Source organism: Pongo abelii, chromosome 13 (assembly GCF_028885655.2).
Source record: "Pongo abelii isolate AG06213 chromosome 13, NHGRI_mPonAbe1-v2.0_pri, whole genome shotgun sequence".
NCBI lineage: Eukaryota > Metazoa > Chordata > Mammalia > Primates > Hominidae > Pongo > Pongo abelii.
In genome coordinates this window covers 23,744,058-23,761,250 of record NC_071998.2, presented here as the reverse complement: position 1 = coordinate 23,761,250, position 17,193 = coordinate 23,744,058, and the positions used below count along the sequence as shown (strand labels likewise).

At 45.6% G+C, this 17,193-nt stretch overlaps 1 protein-coding gene across 3 annotated transcripts in view; it reads right to left on the bottom strand.

Moving 5' to 3' along the window:
* The window catches only part of DCAF12 (DDB1 and CUL4 associated factor 12), a 41,752-nt gene that overhangs the window by 18,808 nt on the left and 5,751 nt on the right, over window positions 1-17,193 (bottom strand). For all 3 annotated transcript variants that reach the window (XM_002819684.6, XM_054521030.2, XM_063713979.1), the window contains exons 3-4: window positions 2,355-2,561; window positions 1,431-1,491 (exon numbers count right to left, since the gene is read on the bottom strand). In XM_002819684.6, the coding sequence (XP_002819730.1) occupies window positions 1,431-1,491; window positions 2,355-2,561 (268 nt within the window). The remainder of the gene's footprint in view (window positions 1-1,430; window positions 1,492-2,354; window positions 2,562-17,193) is intronic.

Here is a 17,193-nt window from a genome sequence, read left to right as displayed (position 1 = left end):
ACCAGCCTGGCCAATATGGTGAAACCCCATCTCTACTAAAAATAGAAAAATTAGCCTGGCGTGGTGGTGAGCGCCTGTAATCCCAGCTACTAGGGAGGCTGAAGCAGGGGAATCACTTGAACCTGGGAAGCGGAGGTTGTGGTGAGCTGAGGTCGTGGTACTGCACTCCAGCCTGGAAGACAGAGTGAGACTCTGTCTCAAAAAAAAAAAAAAAAAATCATACTAAGGCTGGGTGCAGTGGCTTATGCCTGTATAATCTAAGCACTTTGGGAGGCTGAGGCAGGAGGATAGCTTGAGCCCAGTAGCTCAAGGCTGCAGTGAGCCATGATGGTGCCACTGCACTCCAGCCCGGGCGATACAGCAAGACCCTGTGTCTAAAGGAAAAGAAAAAAGTTACTAAAAAAAAGACTAGCAAGTTATATTTTAAAATGTCAACAGTGGTTATTACTAGCTGGGTGTGATGGTGTGTGCCTATAGTCCCAGCTACCTGTGAGCCTGAGGCAGAAGGATCACTTGAGCCCAAGAGGTCAAGGATGCAGTGAGCTAGGATCGTGCCACTGTACTCAAGCCTGGGTGACAAAATGAGACATTGTCTCAAAAAGAAAACAAAACAACCCACAAAAAAAGTGGTTATCTCTGGATAGAGATCTTGTGGGTGGTCCTTACTTCCTTTTTTATCTATCTATCTTATCTATCTATCCATTTTTTTTTTTTTGAGATGGAGTCTCACGCTGTTGCTCAGGCTAGAGTGCAGTGGCGCGATCTCAGCTCACTGCAACCTCTGCCTGCTGGGTTCAAGCAATTCTCCTGCCTCAGTCTCCTGAGTAGCTGGAACTCAAGCGCCCATGACCACACTCAGCTAATTTTTTGTACTTTTAGTAGAGACAGGGTTTCACCATGCTGGCCAGCCTGGTCTCGAACTCCTGACCTCATAATCCACCCACCTCGGCCTCCCAAAGTGCTGGGATTACAGGTGTGAGCCACCACACCCGGCCTATATTTTAAAATTTTCTTACAATAAATGTGTATCAATTTTACACTAAATAAAAAATTATTATTCTACAGGGTCACCCTCTGTCATGTAGGCTGGAGTGCAGTGGCACGATCACAGCTTGATGCAGCCTGGTTCTCCTGGGCTCAAGCAATCCTCCTGCCTTAACCTTCTGAGTACCTGGGACAACAGGTATGCAGTACCACACTCAACTAATTAAAAAAAAAAATGTAGAGATGGGGTCTCATACGTTGCCCAGGCTGGTCTTGAATTCTTGGGCTCAAGTGATCCACCCACCTCAGCCTCCCAAAGTGCTAGGATTATAGGCGTGAGTCACTGAGCCCGGCTGGGCTGTTTCCTATCACACTACTACCCCTTTTCAATCTCTAGCCCCCAATCCCTGCCACATCAAAAGCTCCCTATAAAAGGGCAACTTTACCAGACACTGCCATAGTGTCGCTGATCCATGCGATGGAAAAGATCCAGTCCTTGTGTCCATCCTTGGAGAGCAGGGAGTAACAGGTACAGGGAGGAAAATAAGAAATTAGTAAAATAAGGATTGTAATAAACTCTGAAGAAGCATACAAGTCAGACTGAAAATATTTTTGTAGAAATTACAACTCTGATCTCTGGTGGTCTCAACCCATAGAGAACGATCAATCTTTACCTTCTATCTTGAGGAGCTCAAAGCTGGAATGAAATTGGCACTACTGTGGGTAGTGGACACATAGCTCTTGCCTTCTACCTCTGGGTCCCATCTTCTATCTGGAACTCTCTTCCTCCAGACATCTAGACATCTATATGGCTTGTACCCTCATTTCCTTTAAGTCTCCCTGCTCAAGTGTCATCCTATCAATGAAACTTTATCTTGTGATACAGCATCCTCCACCTTACTCTCAGTCCCTTTATGCTGCCTTTATTCTTCTCCATGGCACTTATCACACTCTGACGTATTACTGGTAAATATTAGTTTATATGGTTTATATTTTGGTCTATATGTCACCCTCCACTAGAATGTAGGCTTCAAGAGGACAGGGGCTTTATCTGTTCTGTTCACTGCTATGTCTCAAACAACGCCTAGCCATAGAAGACTCAATAAATGCCTGATGAATGAATGGATGATTTAGTAAACTGCTACTCTCTGACTATGGGCAATGGGAAGTATGTGGACACTATGGATTCAAACAGCAACCCAATACTGTTGGCCCCTGAGGTGTGCTGCTTGCCCCTTTAACAAACATACACTGTGCCCTATGGGGAGTCCAGTCCCCACTCTGGGCTGATGAGAGGAGGGTCCATGTTAACCACTGAGACCCGTTTAAAAACAAGGCTCCCTCCAACTACAACTACTGGGAAAACTTACATCTCCTACACACACAGGATCCAGCGTAGGTAGTCGATAGATGGCAAGACTGTTGGGGTTGTCTCCTCCAGTGGCTAGCAGTGTTCTAGAAGGATTCAGCTCGATGGCATGGATACCACAGCCCTGCTGGGTCACACCTCCAGGCTCTCGGTCTTTCAGAATGGGGATCTTGGTGATCTGGCTTGTCTGGACATCTACGACAAATAGCTACAAGAAAAAATGGATACAGAAGCTGAACACAGTTCTGATTTAACGTGGCCAATACAGGGTATAAACATCCTTTTGTTCAACTGTTCATCAACATTTAATTAACAACTACCACATGTTAGACCCTAGGAATTATTAAAGGCATGGTCAGGACTACTAATGACATGAAACATGAAATAAGTCAATATAACACAATATTAGAGATAGGAAAAATATGCTACATGAACACAGATTAGGAAGCAGTAAGTTCTGCCTGGGATTCAGAGAAGGTTTCCAAGAGGCCTTCTATTGGCCACAGACACAAAGAGGAAGACCAACACAGTTTTCTGTCAGTTTGGTCATATTTTATACATTGAATCCTCACCTAACCACACCATGCACAGGAACTTTTAAACGAAACACAATTCCCAGAACACATCATGGCTACTAATATAACTATTAATATTACTAAGTTTTCTGGAATGACCAGAGACATACAACAAGGAAGAATTATTAATATCTCATGGCTGTTCTCTATACACACACATTCCATTCAGTTCTATTCCTCCCTGCCTTTGCTCTTGCTGCTACCTCTGCCTGAAAGGCTCTCTTCCACCTCTTTACCCTCCAAGATTCAACTTAGAGAAATGCTTTATGGAAAAATCAGTCTTAGCAAAAGGACAGCCCTTAGAAGAGTCAAACTCTTCAGTGATTCAACAGTTCATTCCTTCGGACACTCACTTATTTGCCAGTACTGTTCTAAGTGTTATGAACACAGCTATGAATGAGAGAAATATCTGCCCTAACAGATACACCTTATAGCCTGAGAGGCTGAAATAAAATCCTGTCAGCAATTCTCATGTTGAGGCCAAACATGTCAAACCTTTACATAAATAAACCTGCTGCTTACAAAGAAGATATATGAAAGGAGAAACTAGGTGAGTCTTAAGTTTAAAATATAAAAAGGGCCGAGCGCAGTGGCTCACGCCTGTAATGCCAGCACTTCAGGAGGCCAAGGCGGGTGGATCACCAGAGCTTGAGAGTTCGAGATCAGCCTGGCTAACATGGGGAAAATCCTACTAAACCTACAAAATTAGCTGGGCATGGTGGCACATGCCTGTAATCTCAGCTACTCGGGAGGCTGAGGCAGAACAATCGCTTGAACCGAGGAGGCGGAGGTTGCAGTGAGCCGGGATCAAGCCACTGCACTCCAGCCTGGGCAACAGTGTGAGACTGTGAGACGTGGTCTCAGAAAAAAAAAAAAAAAAAAAAAAAAAAAAAAAAAAAATATATATATATATATATATATATATGAATGAGGTGGACAAGGTGGCAAGTGCCTGTAGCCCCGACTACTTAGCTACTCAGGAGGCTGAGGCATAAGGATCACAAATTGAGTCCAGCCTGGGCAAAACAGCAAGACCCTATCTCAAACAAATACATATATGTATTTTATGTATATGTTTTTATATATATATATAATTTTTTTTTTTTTCACTAGGAAAATGGTTTCATTGGAGTGTCTTTAGAGCTGTGATGTCAAGACATGAAGAACAAGTGCACACACAGACATGGCTATCACAGTACAGACTATGGGTGAATAAAAAGTTCACATCACTTCTTCCCTTTACCCAGGAACAGAAGGCTCTAGGCCACCTCCTCATAGGCCCACTCCTCAAACTCTCTCTCCTCCTTGGCTGTGGTATCCTGTACTCAGACACGTTCATGCTGCTCACAGCCCCAGTGAACTCCATCTCATCCATGCCACTTCCCATGTACTAGTGCAGGAAGGCTTTGTGCCAGAATATGGCTGTGAACTGTTCCGAGATGCACCTGAACAGCTCCTAGATGGCTGTGTTGTTGCCAGTGACAGTGGCAGCCATCTTTAGCCCCCAGGGTGGGATGTTACAGACAGCTGTTTTCACCTTGTAGGGGATTCAATGAACAAAGTAGCTGCTGTCCTTGTTTTGGAGATTAAGCATTTACTTATCCACCTCCTCCATGCACGTACAGCCCCTGAACACGGCAGCTGCGAAGCAACAGCCACAGAGTGGGGTCTCAGGCAGCCATCATATTCTTGGCATCAAACATCCGCTGGGTGGGCTCAGGCACCATTGGGGCTCAGTACTGCTGGCTGTCCTGGATGGTCTGGATGAGTCCAGACATGAAGAAGTGCAAGCGGGGGAATAGGACCATGTTCATGGCCATTGAGCTGGCCCTGGAAGCTCAGGCAGGTGGTGACCCCACTCACAGTGCAGACACCAGGTGGCTCAGGACACCGTAGGTGGGTGTGGGCAGCTTTAGGGGTCGGAAGCAGATGTCTTAGAGAGCTTCCTTATCAATGCAAAAGGTTTCGTCTGTGTTTTCTGTGAGTTGGTGGACTGAGAGGGTGACATTGTAGGGCTCTACCACCATGTCCAACAACTTGGGTGGGGGCATTACACTGGATACATATATAAATATTTAAATTATATATAATTATATATGTATATATAACGTACTTTATATATTTAAATATATATAATATATATGTTTATTAAAAACAGAGAGAGAGAGAGAGAGAGAGAGAGAGGAGTAGCTAGAAGAGTGTCAGAGTCTGAGTGGGAGCAGGGGGAAGAAGGGGACAAACCACTCCCAAACTGGCAACTACCTGAGAGCAGCAGACTCCCTGCCTAACTGGCATCATTGCTGATGCATCCCACAAGCATCTGAAACTGAATATGCCCAAAACAAATAACCTTGCTCCTCAAATTGCTCACTTTCCTAAAACCACCACTATCTACCCTGTCACTCAAGTGTGGATTTTATCCTAGATTACTCCTTCTCCCTCATTTCCATCATCTTAGTCCTGCCTAACCTACCTCCTAAATATTCTTACAGCTGGCTCCTTCCTCTGATTCCTCACTCATCACTTCTCCTTGGACAACCACAATTAGTCTTTATGCCTTCAGGCAACACCGCTATCACAATTATTCTATTATAAGCAGAGTCAACTTCCTAAAAATGGAAATCTTCCCATGCCAGTCCCCAACTAAAAAACATCCAATGACTCCCCGTCACCTAAATCTCAGATACTTAGCATGGCATTAAGATTCTCCTTGGGGCCAGACTTTGGAAGGCCGAGGAAGAAGTATTACTTCAGCCCAGAAATTTATGACCAGCTCGGGCAGCACAGTGAGACCCTGTCTCTACTTGAGCCCAGGAGGTCAAGGCTGCAGTGAGCCATGATGGTGCCACTGCATTCCCACCTGGGTGACAGAGCAAGACCCTGCCTCAACAAAACAAAACAAAACCAATCCAAGAGTCTCCTCAGTCTAGCCCCTACTATCTTCACGTCTTGCCATGGACGTGAAGATAAAACTCTAGAAATAATTGCTTCTAAATATCATACATGAAAAATTCTTCAATGAAATATAATTATTTTGTTTCATGCTCATGCTGTTCACAAGGCCAGAAATGATTCTCTTATTCTTTTCTGTTTTTTTTTTTTTTTTTTGAGACCAAGTCTTGCTCTGTCGCCCAGGCTGGAGTGCAGTGGCATGATCTCGGCTCACTGCAACCTCTGCCTTCTGGATTCAAGCAATTCTCCTGCCTCAGCCCTCTGAGCAGCTGGGACTACAGGCGTGCACCACCACGCCTAGCTAATTTTTGTATTTTTACTAAAGATGGGGTTTCACCATATTGGCCAGGCTGGTCTGGAACTCCTGACCTTGTGATCCACCTGCCTCAGCCTCCCAAAGTGCTGGCATTACAGGCGTGAGCCACCACACCCAGCCTCTCCTACTCTTTTACCTGGCCAACACGTACTTATCTTTCATGATTCAGTTCAGACATGTCCTCTTGGACTACTCTCTAAATGTCCAGGCTGATCAAGTGCCTCTCTTGCAGGCTCCCAAGATATCCCTCTACCCACAACACTTAGACCATATCGCACTGATTTAAAATATTTACTTATTTGTCTTCCTCATAAAGCTATTAACTCTCTTCCAGTTCTAAGTGCAGAGAATTTATCTTATTTGATTCTACAATCTTGCCCCAGCAACTACTTAAGCATTTACAACAGTCACCTTTCAGAGGGCCTGCCCAACTACTGTAGTAGGCCCCCACATCCCTGTGAGGGTGAGGCTCTGTAGCTGTTTTATTTGATATAAGCCTAGACCCCCTGATCACAGCACAGTCTAGAGGGAGTTTCAGGAGAATCAGTCCAAAGACTAGATTGGACTAGGCCATTCAGATTCTTTAGGGAATGTGTAACTGGCTGGTGGCACTAGACCAAACTGCCTGGGTGGCCACTTTTTACCAAAGCCAGTCCTCGGAGAAAAGAAAACTTAAGACATGAAGCATGGGCCAGGCGCAGTGGCTTATGCCTGTAATCCCAGCACTTAGGGAGGCCGAGGCGGGTGGATCACTTCAGGTCAGGAGTTCAAGACTAGCCTGGCAAACATGGTGAAACCCCATCTCTACTAAAAATACAAAAAAAAAAAAAAAAAAAAAAAAAAAATTAGCTGGACGTAGTGGCGGGCGCCTATAATCCCAGCTACTCGGGAGGCCGAGACAGGAGAATTGCTTAAACTCAGGAGGCAGAGATTGCAGTGAGCCGAGATCGTGCCATTGCACTCCAGCCTGGGTGACAGTGTGAGACTCCATCTCAAAAAGAAAAAAAAAAAGACAGGAAACATGGACATCCTTGGTTCCTAGTGGCTTTTCAATTCCTGTTTCCACTTCTCTCTGAGATCCAGTAATACTTTGTTATTGGGGTTTGTGAACTTGTCTTTCAATAAATGTGAGTAGGTTTCTTACCCTTTTAAACAAATGATCGCAGGCTGAGCGTGGTGGTTCACGCCTGTAATCCCAGCACTTTGGGAGGCCAAGGCAGGCGGATCACCTGGGGTCAGGACTTCAAGACCAGCCTGGCCAACATGACAAAACCGTCTCTACTAAAAATACAAAAATCAGCCAGTTGTGGTGGCGTGAGTCTGTAATCCCAGCTACTCGGGAGGCTGAGGCAGGAGAATTGCTTGGACCCAGGAGGTGGAGGTTGCAATGAGTTGAGATCACACCATTGCACTCCAGCCTGGGCGACAGAGTGAGAATCTGTCTCAAAAACAAAAAATAAAAAATACTGGCCGGGTGTGGTGGCTCACGCCTGTAATCCCAGTACTTTGGGAGGCCGAGGCGGGCGGACCATCTGAGGTTGGGAGTTCGAGACCAGCCTGACCAACATGGAGAAACCTCGTCTCTACTAAAAATACAAAATTAGCCAGGCGTGGTGGCACATGTCTGTAATCCCAGCTACTCGGGAGGCTGAGGGAGGTGAATCGCTTGAACCCGGGAGGCAGAGGTTGAGGTGAGCTGAGATCACGCCATTGCACTCCAACCTGGGCAATAAGAGTGAAACTCTGTCTCAAAAAATAAACAAACAAACTAATAATAAACAAATGATCTCTAACCAGATAATCCTCAAATTATTTCCTGAAACAAAATTAATTGTCCACTCACGTATTTGTGTTGTGTGAGACAATGCAACCATAACATGTAGCTTTTAGACCAGGGATTCCCAAACTGCTGATCAAAATATTTTTTGAGATAGAGTCTCATTCTTGTTGCCCAGGCTGGAGTGCAATGGCATGATCTTGGCTCACCACAACCTCTGCCTCCTGGGTACAAGCAATTCTCCTGCCTCAGCCTCGCTGAGTACCTGGGATTACAGGTGCCTGCCACCACGCCCGGCTAATTTTTGTATTTTTAGTAGAGATGGGGTTTCACCATGTTGGCCAGGCTGGTCTCAAACTCCTCACCTCAGGTGATCTGCCTGTTTTGGCCTCCGAAAGTGCTGGGATTACAGGCATGGGCCACTGTATGCGGCCTGAATTTTTTCTTATTTTTTTCTGAAACAGTCTAGCTCTGTCACCCAAGCTGGAATGCAGTGGCGTGATCTCGGCTCCCAGGTTCAAGTGATTCTCGTGCCTCAGCCTCCCAAGTCGCTGGGATGGCAGGTGCACACCACTGTGCCCAGCTAATTTTTGAATTTTTAGTAGAGACAGGGTTTCACCATATTAGCCAGACTGGTCTCGAACTCCTGACCTCAAGTGATCCACTCATCTCAGCCTCCCAAAGTGCTGGGATTACAAGGATGAGCCACCACACCCAGGCTGAATTTTCTTTAAAAAACAATACAAAACACTACAAAACAAAAACAATTCCCAGGCCTTACCCTAAAACTCTTCCATTAGGCATTTCTGAATTTGCATGTTTACTGCAGCATTATTCACAATAGCCAAGATACGGAATCAGCATAAGTGTGCATCAATGAATAAATGCATAAAGAAAATGTGGCACAGGCCAGGCGCAGTGGCTCATGCCTGTAATCCCAGCACTTTGGGAGGCCGCGGCAGGCGGATCATGAGGTTAGGAGATTGAGACCATCCTGGCTAACACAGTGAAACCCTGTTTCTACTAAAAATACAAAAAATTAGCCGGGCGTGGTGGTGGGTACCTGTAGTCCCAGCTACTCAGGAGGCTGAGGCAGGAGAATGGCGTGAACCTGGGAGGCGGAGCTTGCAGCGAGCCGAGATCACGCCACTGCACTCCAGCTTGGGTGACAGGGCAAATACTCCGTCTCAAAAAGAAATGTGGCACAGATACACAATGCAATACTGTTTAGCTATAAAAAAGAATGAAATCCTTTGGACAACATGGATGAACCTAGAGGACATTATGTTAAGTGAAACAAGCCGCCAAGTACAGAATACTGAATGGCCTCACTTACATGTGGAACCTTAAAAAGTTGATCTTGGCTGGACGCGGTGGCTCACGCCTGTAATCCCAGTACTTTGGGAGTCTGAGGCTGGTGGATCACCTGAGGTCAGGAGTTTGAGACCAGCCTGGCCAATGTGGTGAAACCCTGTCTCTACTAAAAATCCAAAAATTAGCTAAATTAAGAGTGTGCCCCCAACCTCACCCTCATTATTGCAAAGGAATGACAATGAACCACTTGAAGGATAGAGCCATCCTGCTTCTTCATGGGAAGAAACAGGGATGTGGATGAGCTACCACAGAATCTCTTCCCAAGCTCTTTGACAAGGGTCCAAGGATTCATGCAGCTCCAGTAACATTTCCCAGAATGAGGCTGCTCCACATTAACCTACTGGGATCCCTGCCAGAAACTAGCAGCACGGCAAGGTAAGCTCGAGGCTCAGGCTCCCTGCAGTTTACATTCTAGGACAGTGGGGAAAAGAGACATGTAAGACTAGTGAGTCTATCTCTGCATGCATTCATGTGTATCTAGACAAATGTAAATGAATGTACACAAAGACAAAGATGGCTTAAAAAAAAGGAGTCAGATGTGGTAGCAGGAGCCTATAGTCCCAGCTATTTGGGAGGCTGAAGCACGAGGATCCCATGGGCCCAGGAGGTCAAGGCTTCAGTGAGCTATAATTGTGCCATTGCCCTCCACCCTGGGTGACAGAGCAAGACCTTGCCTCTAAAAACAAAAAACACAAAAACAAAAAAAAGAGGACGGGGGAACCTTACAATGTTTCTAAAATTCAAGGGTGTTTCAGACTGGAGCCCAATGAGAAAGGAAAGTAATTCTATGCAGGTCACACAGACAACAAGACACACTATGTTGCAGTCAGTAAAAGACAGGTGGGCAACCTAAGTCTGTGGAGAGGTGGGGAAAGGAAAGACAAGTGAAATCAAAGCAGAAGAATCTATTCACTATCCCAATCTGAGAAAGTGGGGAGGAGCAAAGGAGAGAGCCAAGACCAAGAAACACAACAGAGAATGGACAGACAATATGTATCAAACATTAAAAATATGTATAGCGGCTGGGCGTGGTGGCTCACACCTGTAATCCCAGCACTTTGGGAGGCCGAGGTGGGCGGATCATGAGGTCAGGAGATCGAGACCATCCTGGCCAACATGGTGAAACCCTGTCTCTACTAAAAATACAGAAATTAGCTGGGCGGCTGAGCACGGTGGCTCACACCTGTAATCCCAGCTCTTTGGGAGGCCGAGGCGGGCGGATAACCTGGTCAGGAGATCGAGACCATCCTGGCTAACACGGTGAAACCCCATCTCTACTAAAAATACAAAAAATCAGCCAGGCACAGTGGCGGGCGCCTGTAGTCCCAGCTACTCGGGAGGCTGAGGCAGGAGAATGGCGTGAACCCAGGAGGCAGAGCCTGCAGTGAGCTGAGATCATACCATTGTATTCCAGCCTGGGCCACAGAGTGAGACTCCATTTCAAAAAAAAAAAAAGAGCTGGGCATGGTGGCGTGCACCTGTAGTCCCAGCTACTCGGGAGGCTGAGGCAGGAGAATTACATGAACCCGGGAAGCGGAGGTTGCAGTGAGCAGAGATAGCGCCACCGCACTCCAGCCTGGTGACAGAGCAAGACTTCGTCTCAAAAAAAAAAAAAAAAAAAAAGTATACATATACACGTAGCAGGAGCCTATAGTCTCTGCAGCCTCCCCATATACATATATATATACACACACACATATATATAGCTTGTAATACCAACTTTAGGAACTTACACTGAGGAAATAGTGATGGGTGAACAGTTTGAACTACTGTACATCCTTTTTAATTACAGAGACAGGGTCCCTCTTTGTTGCCCATGTTGTAATAAAACCCTCCTGGGCTCAGGCAATCCTCCCGCCTTAGCCTCCCAAAGTGCGGGATTACAGACATGAGCCATCAAGCCTCGCCACTACATACCTTTAACGGCGAGAAGGTAGTTCACTGCATGAATATACTAACATTAATTGAATTAATTCCCTATTATTGAACATTTATGACATGTCCAAATTTTTAGTAATACAAAACATGGCAATGAACATTCTTTTATTGAAATCTAGGGCCTCCTCTTAGTACTGGGGCATAAGGAGGAAAAAAATTAAATAAATAAATCCAGGGCTGGGTGCGGTGGCTCACGCCTGTAATCCTAGCACTTTGGGAGGTGGGCAGATCAACTGAGGTCAGGAGTTCAAGACCAGCCTGGCAAACATGGCAAACCCTGTCTCTACTAAAAATATAAAAATTAGCCGGGCATGGTGGCAGTCGCCTTTAATCCCAGTTACTCGGGAGGCTGAGGTAGGAGAATCACTTGAACCCAGGAGGGGTAGGCTGCAGAGATCGCGCCACTGAACTCCAGCCTGGGCGACAGAGTGAGAGTCCGTCTCAAAAATAAATAAATAAATAAATAAATAATACAAATAAATAAACAAATCTGGCTGGGTACAGTGGCTCACACCTGTAATCCCAGCACTTTGGGCGGTCAAGGCAGGCAGATCACTTGAGGTCAGGAGTTCGAGATCAGCCTGGCCAACACAGTGAATGAAACCCTGTGTCCATTAAAAATACAAAAATTAGCCGGGCATGGCAGTGCATACCTGTAGTCCCAGCTACTTGGGAGGCTGAAGCAGGAGAATCGCCTGAACTCGGGTGGTGGAGGTTGTAGTGAGCCAAGATGGCACCACTCAGCCTGGGCAACAGGGCAAGACTCTGTCTCAAATAATAATAATAAATTAATAAATAAATCCGGCCGGGCATGGTGGCTCACGCCTGTAATCCTAGCATTTGGGAGGCTGAGGGGGGCAGATCACTCTAGGTCAGAAGTTTGAGACCACCCTGGCCAACATGGCGAAATGCCATCTCTACTAAAAATACATAAATTAGCCGGGCACAGTGACGGGTGCGTAATCCCAGCTACTCGGGAGGATGAGGCAGAAGAATCGCTTGAACTCAAGAGGCGGAGGTTGCAGTAAGCCGAGATCGTGCCCCTACACTCCAGCCTGGGCAATAGAGCGAGACTCCGTCTCAAAAATCAATCATCAATCAATCCACGTATCTGCGCTATGCCAAGATCTTAGACACTCTGAGCTGTGACTCTAAACTGTTCCTACACAAGATGGGCTACACCACTAGCTAGCTAAGATAAGTAATGGTACTTCATAATAGGTCTTGAATTCTGATGTTTCGCCACAGAATCATGACTTCGTGGAAGGAGGGCCACATTAGGATTTACAATTACTTTGGATTTAAGTGACATAATTCTTATAAGCTTTATATCTAGCAGTAAATTGATTTCTAATCCTTGATTTTTTTTTTTTTGAGACGGAGCTCAAAAAAAAAAGGTGCCCACCACCACGCCCAGCTAATTTTTTGTATTTTTAGTAGAGACGGGGTTTTACCATGTTAGCCAGGATGGTCTTGATCTCCTCACCTTGTGATCTGCCTGCCTCAGCCGGCCAAAGTGCTGGCATTACAGGTGTGAGCCACCGCGCCCAGCCTCTAATACTTGATTTTGGAGGTCTCTGTTAAAAATGGACTGAGTCCTAAAAGCCAGCTTTGGCAAGACACATTGATTTTACCTAGTACCCACCAAAGTCACCACATAAACTTTGACAACATACAACAGAGGTTTAGCTACCTTAAGCATCTATCTAAACAAATATTTGTTAAAAAGAAATTCTTGCTGGGTGCAGTGGCTCACGCCTGTAATCCCAGCACTTTGGGAGGCCCAGGCGGGAGGATCACCTGAGGTTGGGAGTTCGAGCCCAGCCTCACCAACGTGGAGAAACCCCATCTCCACTAAAAATACAAAATTAGCTGGGTGTGGTGGCGCATGCCTGTAATTCCAGCTACTCGGGAGGCCGAGGCAGAAGAACTGCTTGAACCCAGGAGGCGGAGGTTGCGGTGAGCCGAGATCGTGCCATCACACTCCAGCCTGGGCAACAAGAGCAAAACTCTGTCTCAAAAAAACAAACAAAAAAAGAAATTATTCTTGGACTGTTAAATCAGAACCCTATTTAGTATTGCTTTTATATGTTTACAAATTCCATCACCTATTTCCAAGTGATACCAATCTGAAAAATGAAAGGGGAAATAAAAGGATTAGTCCAATAGTCTGATTTCATAAGAATCTTTATTTCTTCCTATAGAAGATGGAAATTGATTTATTTCTTTTGTTTTTTTTTCCAAGATGGAAAAAAAGACTCACTCTGTCGCCCAGGCTGAAGTGCAGTGGCACAATCTCAGTTCACTACAACCTCCACCTCCCGGGTTCAAGCGATTGTCCTGCCTCAGACTCCCGAGTAGCCGGGACCACAGGCATGCGGCATCATGCCCGGCTAATTTTTGTGTTTTTAGTAGAGATGGGGTTTCACCATGTTGGCCGGGCTGGTCTCGAACTCCTGGCCTCAAGTGACCCACCTGCCTCAGCCTCCCAAAGTGCTGGGATTACAGGAGTGAGCCACTGCCCCCGGCCTGAAACTGATTTCTATATACTCAAGGATGCTAATAGTTAACGTGTAAGTTATTCAGGAGAAAATCTCTACACAGGAAACTTTCAGGTTTTTGTTCCCTGGTGACATTTCCAGGTATAAGGCCTTCTACTCAGAATTAACAGGGAGCTTTATCCCTAACTTGCAAACTACTGGAGAGCAGAGATTGTAATTACATATCTGGTATAAAAGATTATAAACTCTTAACAATAGTGTTAAATAATGATAATATGGCCGGGCGTGGTGGGTCATGTGTATAATCCCAGCACTTTGGGAGGCAGAGGTGGGCAGATCACCTGAGGTCAGGAGTTCAAAACCAGGCTGGCCAATATGGCAAGACCCCGTCTCTACTAAAAATACAAAAACTAGCCGGGTGTGGTGGCACATGCCTGTAATCCCAGCTACTTGGTGGGGCTGAGGCAGGAGAATCGCTTGAACCTGGGAGGCGGAGGTTGCAGTGAGCCAAGATTGCGCCACTGCACTGCAGCCTGGGCAACAGAGTAAGACCCTGTCTCAAAAAAGAAAATAATAATAATAATAATATCTCTCTTATCTCACACTTACTTCCTAAGTGTAACAGCATTAAGACTTGAGAACCAGGACCATATGGTTGTGTATTTGCCCACTGAGAATCAAGAGCCCTCTCCAGGGGCTATTTTGAGCTCCAAAAAACTCACTGTGTGACTAAGAGGAGCAACTCCTTTTGTTGCATATTCTACTAGTGTATTTTTGAGCCCCTACTTCAGTCCTTCTCACCGTCATTTTAGGATAAGAAAACGCAAGGTTCATCTAGCTGAAACAACAATTTTAAAAGATGAGTGTTTATTGTACAAACAATACTTTATCAACAATACAGAAATTTAAAATGCAAGAAAGATCACTCAGAATCTTCTCTCTCAAAATCTGTTTTTCGTTTGTCAGGTTCCTGTTTAGTCTTCAATCACATATATATTATAATTGTGCACAACTATTATCAGCAGAGACAGGATTTTGTATCTCATTTCATTAAACATATTGAATGCTTTGCACATTACAGTCTCCATAATTATGTTAATGTCTGCATAATACCATCCAGATTTATCACTATTTACTTAAGTATTCGATTGTTAGTATTTAGATTAAGTAGCTTCCAATTATTATCTTGTTAAAAACGACTTTTCCTTTGGAAAAATTCTCAGGTGTGAACATTTTAGGCGAAAGGGTATAACATTTTTAGGCTCTTCTTTCAACAAATAATATGTACTTTTGCGGTTTTTTTTTTTTTTTTTTTTTTGAGACAGGGTCATGCTCTGTCACCCAGGCTAGGGTGCAGTGGTGTAATCCCATTTAACTGCAGCCTCCACTTCCCAGACTCAAGCCATCCTCCCACTTCAGCCTCCTGAGTAGCTAGGACCAAAGGCACAAGACACCATGCCCAGCTAATTCTTAAATATTTTGTAGAGATGGGGTCTCACTACATTGCCCAGGCTGGTCTTGAATCTCTGGGCTCAAGTGATCTTCCTGTCTCGGCTTCCCAAAGTGCTGGATTACAGTCATGAGCCACCATGCCCAGCCAATACTGGCCAACATGGTGAAACCCTGTCTCTACTAAAAAACACAAAAAAAATTAGCCGGGCTTGGTGGTGGGCGCCTATAATCCCAGCTACTCAAGAGGCTAAGGCAGGAGAATAACTTCAACCTGGGAGGCGGAGGTTGCAGTGAGCTGAAACCAAGCCACTGCACTTCAGCCTGGGCAACAAGAACGAAAGTCTATCTCAAAAAAAAAAAAAAAAAAAGGCCAGGTATGATGGCATGTGGTATAGTCCCAGCTACTCAGGATTCTGGGGCAGGAGGATCCCTTGAGCCCAGGAATTTGAAGCTGCAGTGAGCCATGACTGCACCACTGTACTCCACCCTGAGTGCAAAACGCTGTCTTGAAAAACAACAAAGCGGCCGGGCATGGTGGCTCACGTTTGTAATCCCAGCACTTTGGGAGGCTGAGGTGGGCAGATTACATGAGGTCAGGCGTTTGAGACCAGCCTGGCCAGCATGGTGAAACCCCATCTCTACTAAAAATACAAAAATTGGCCAGGCATGGTAGTACACGCCTGTAGTCCCAGCTAGTCGGAAGGCTGAGGTACAAGAATCGCTTGAACCGGAGGCAGAGGTTACAGTGAGCCAAGATCGTGCCACTGCACTCCAGCCTGGGCAACACAGCAAGACGCAGTCTCAAAAAAAAAAAAAAGGAAAAAAAAGAAAAAAAAAAGAGAACAAAGCAACCCTGACATAATGGGTTAGCCTGATACTCTCAGGTAGGCCTTGGTGTCCTAGTGTAAATAAATAATTTCAGAGAATATCAACATCAGACAAGGCCACTCTGTAACTGTGATAAAGACAAAAACAAGACCACTCTATAATCATACCTGAACACAGACCAAAACAAGAACACTGGCCAGGCAAGGTGGCTCACACCTGTAATCTCAGCACTTTGGGAGGCCGAGGCGGGTGGATCACCTGAGGTCAGGAGTTCGAGACCAGCCTGGCCAACATGGTGAAACCCTGTCTCTACTAAAAATATGAAAATTAGCTGTGTGTGGTGGCATGTGCCTGTAGTCCCAGCCACTCGGGAGGCAGAGGTGAGAGAATCACTTGAACCTGGGAGACAGAGGTTGCAGTGAGCCAAGATTGTGCCACTGTACTCCAGCCTGAGCGACAGAGCGAGACTCCAACTCAAAAAACAAACAAACAAAAAACCCAAGAACACTGACTAAACCACAAAAAGATCAAACATCCCCTTAACCTGGCTAATATAAATGACTGTTTCATCTTTATCAATTACAGCTTTAACCTCCTGCTAGGTAAGATTAAGATACCCAAACATAGAATTTGCCCCTGTCGTGACAGTATCCATCTGGAACAAAGTGCTATATCCTTAAGCCTTCCCCCAAATCACGCGCAACAAGTCCCAGTGTTGTAACTCCTTTCCAGCACTCTTACCGAGGGGTCCCTCGCTCCCCTATGGTGAAGGTTCTCCTAGGTACAACAAGCAACTATATCTGACTTGTTCTGCTATAAGAACAGTCCCTGGTAGTCTTTGACTGGAGAGTGCTGACAATGGGAAGTAAGAGTTCACGTCCAAAATTAAATACCTCCAACTGTGTAGATCATCACTCTGCCGATTGCCATCCTTCTCCTCAAATCACACCCCACCCCCAGCCCCTTCAAGAGTCCTCTTTTCGGCCAGGCGCGGTGGCTCATGCCTGTAATCCCAGCACTTTGGGAGGCCGAGGCAGGCGGATCACGAGGTCAGAAGATCGAGACCATCCTGGCCAACATGGTGAAACCCTATCTCCACTAAAAATACAAAAATTAGCCGGGCGTGG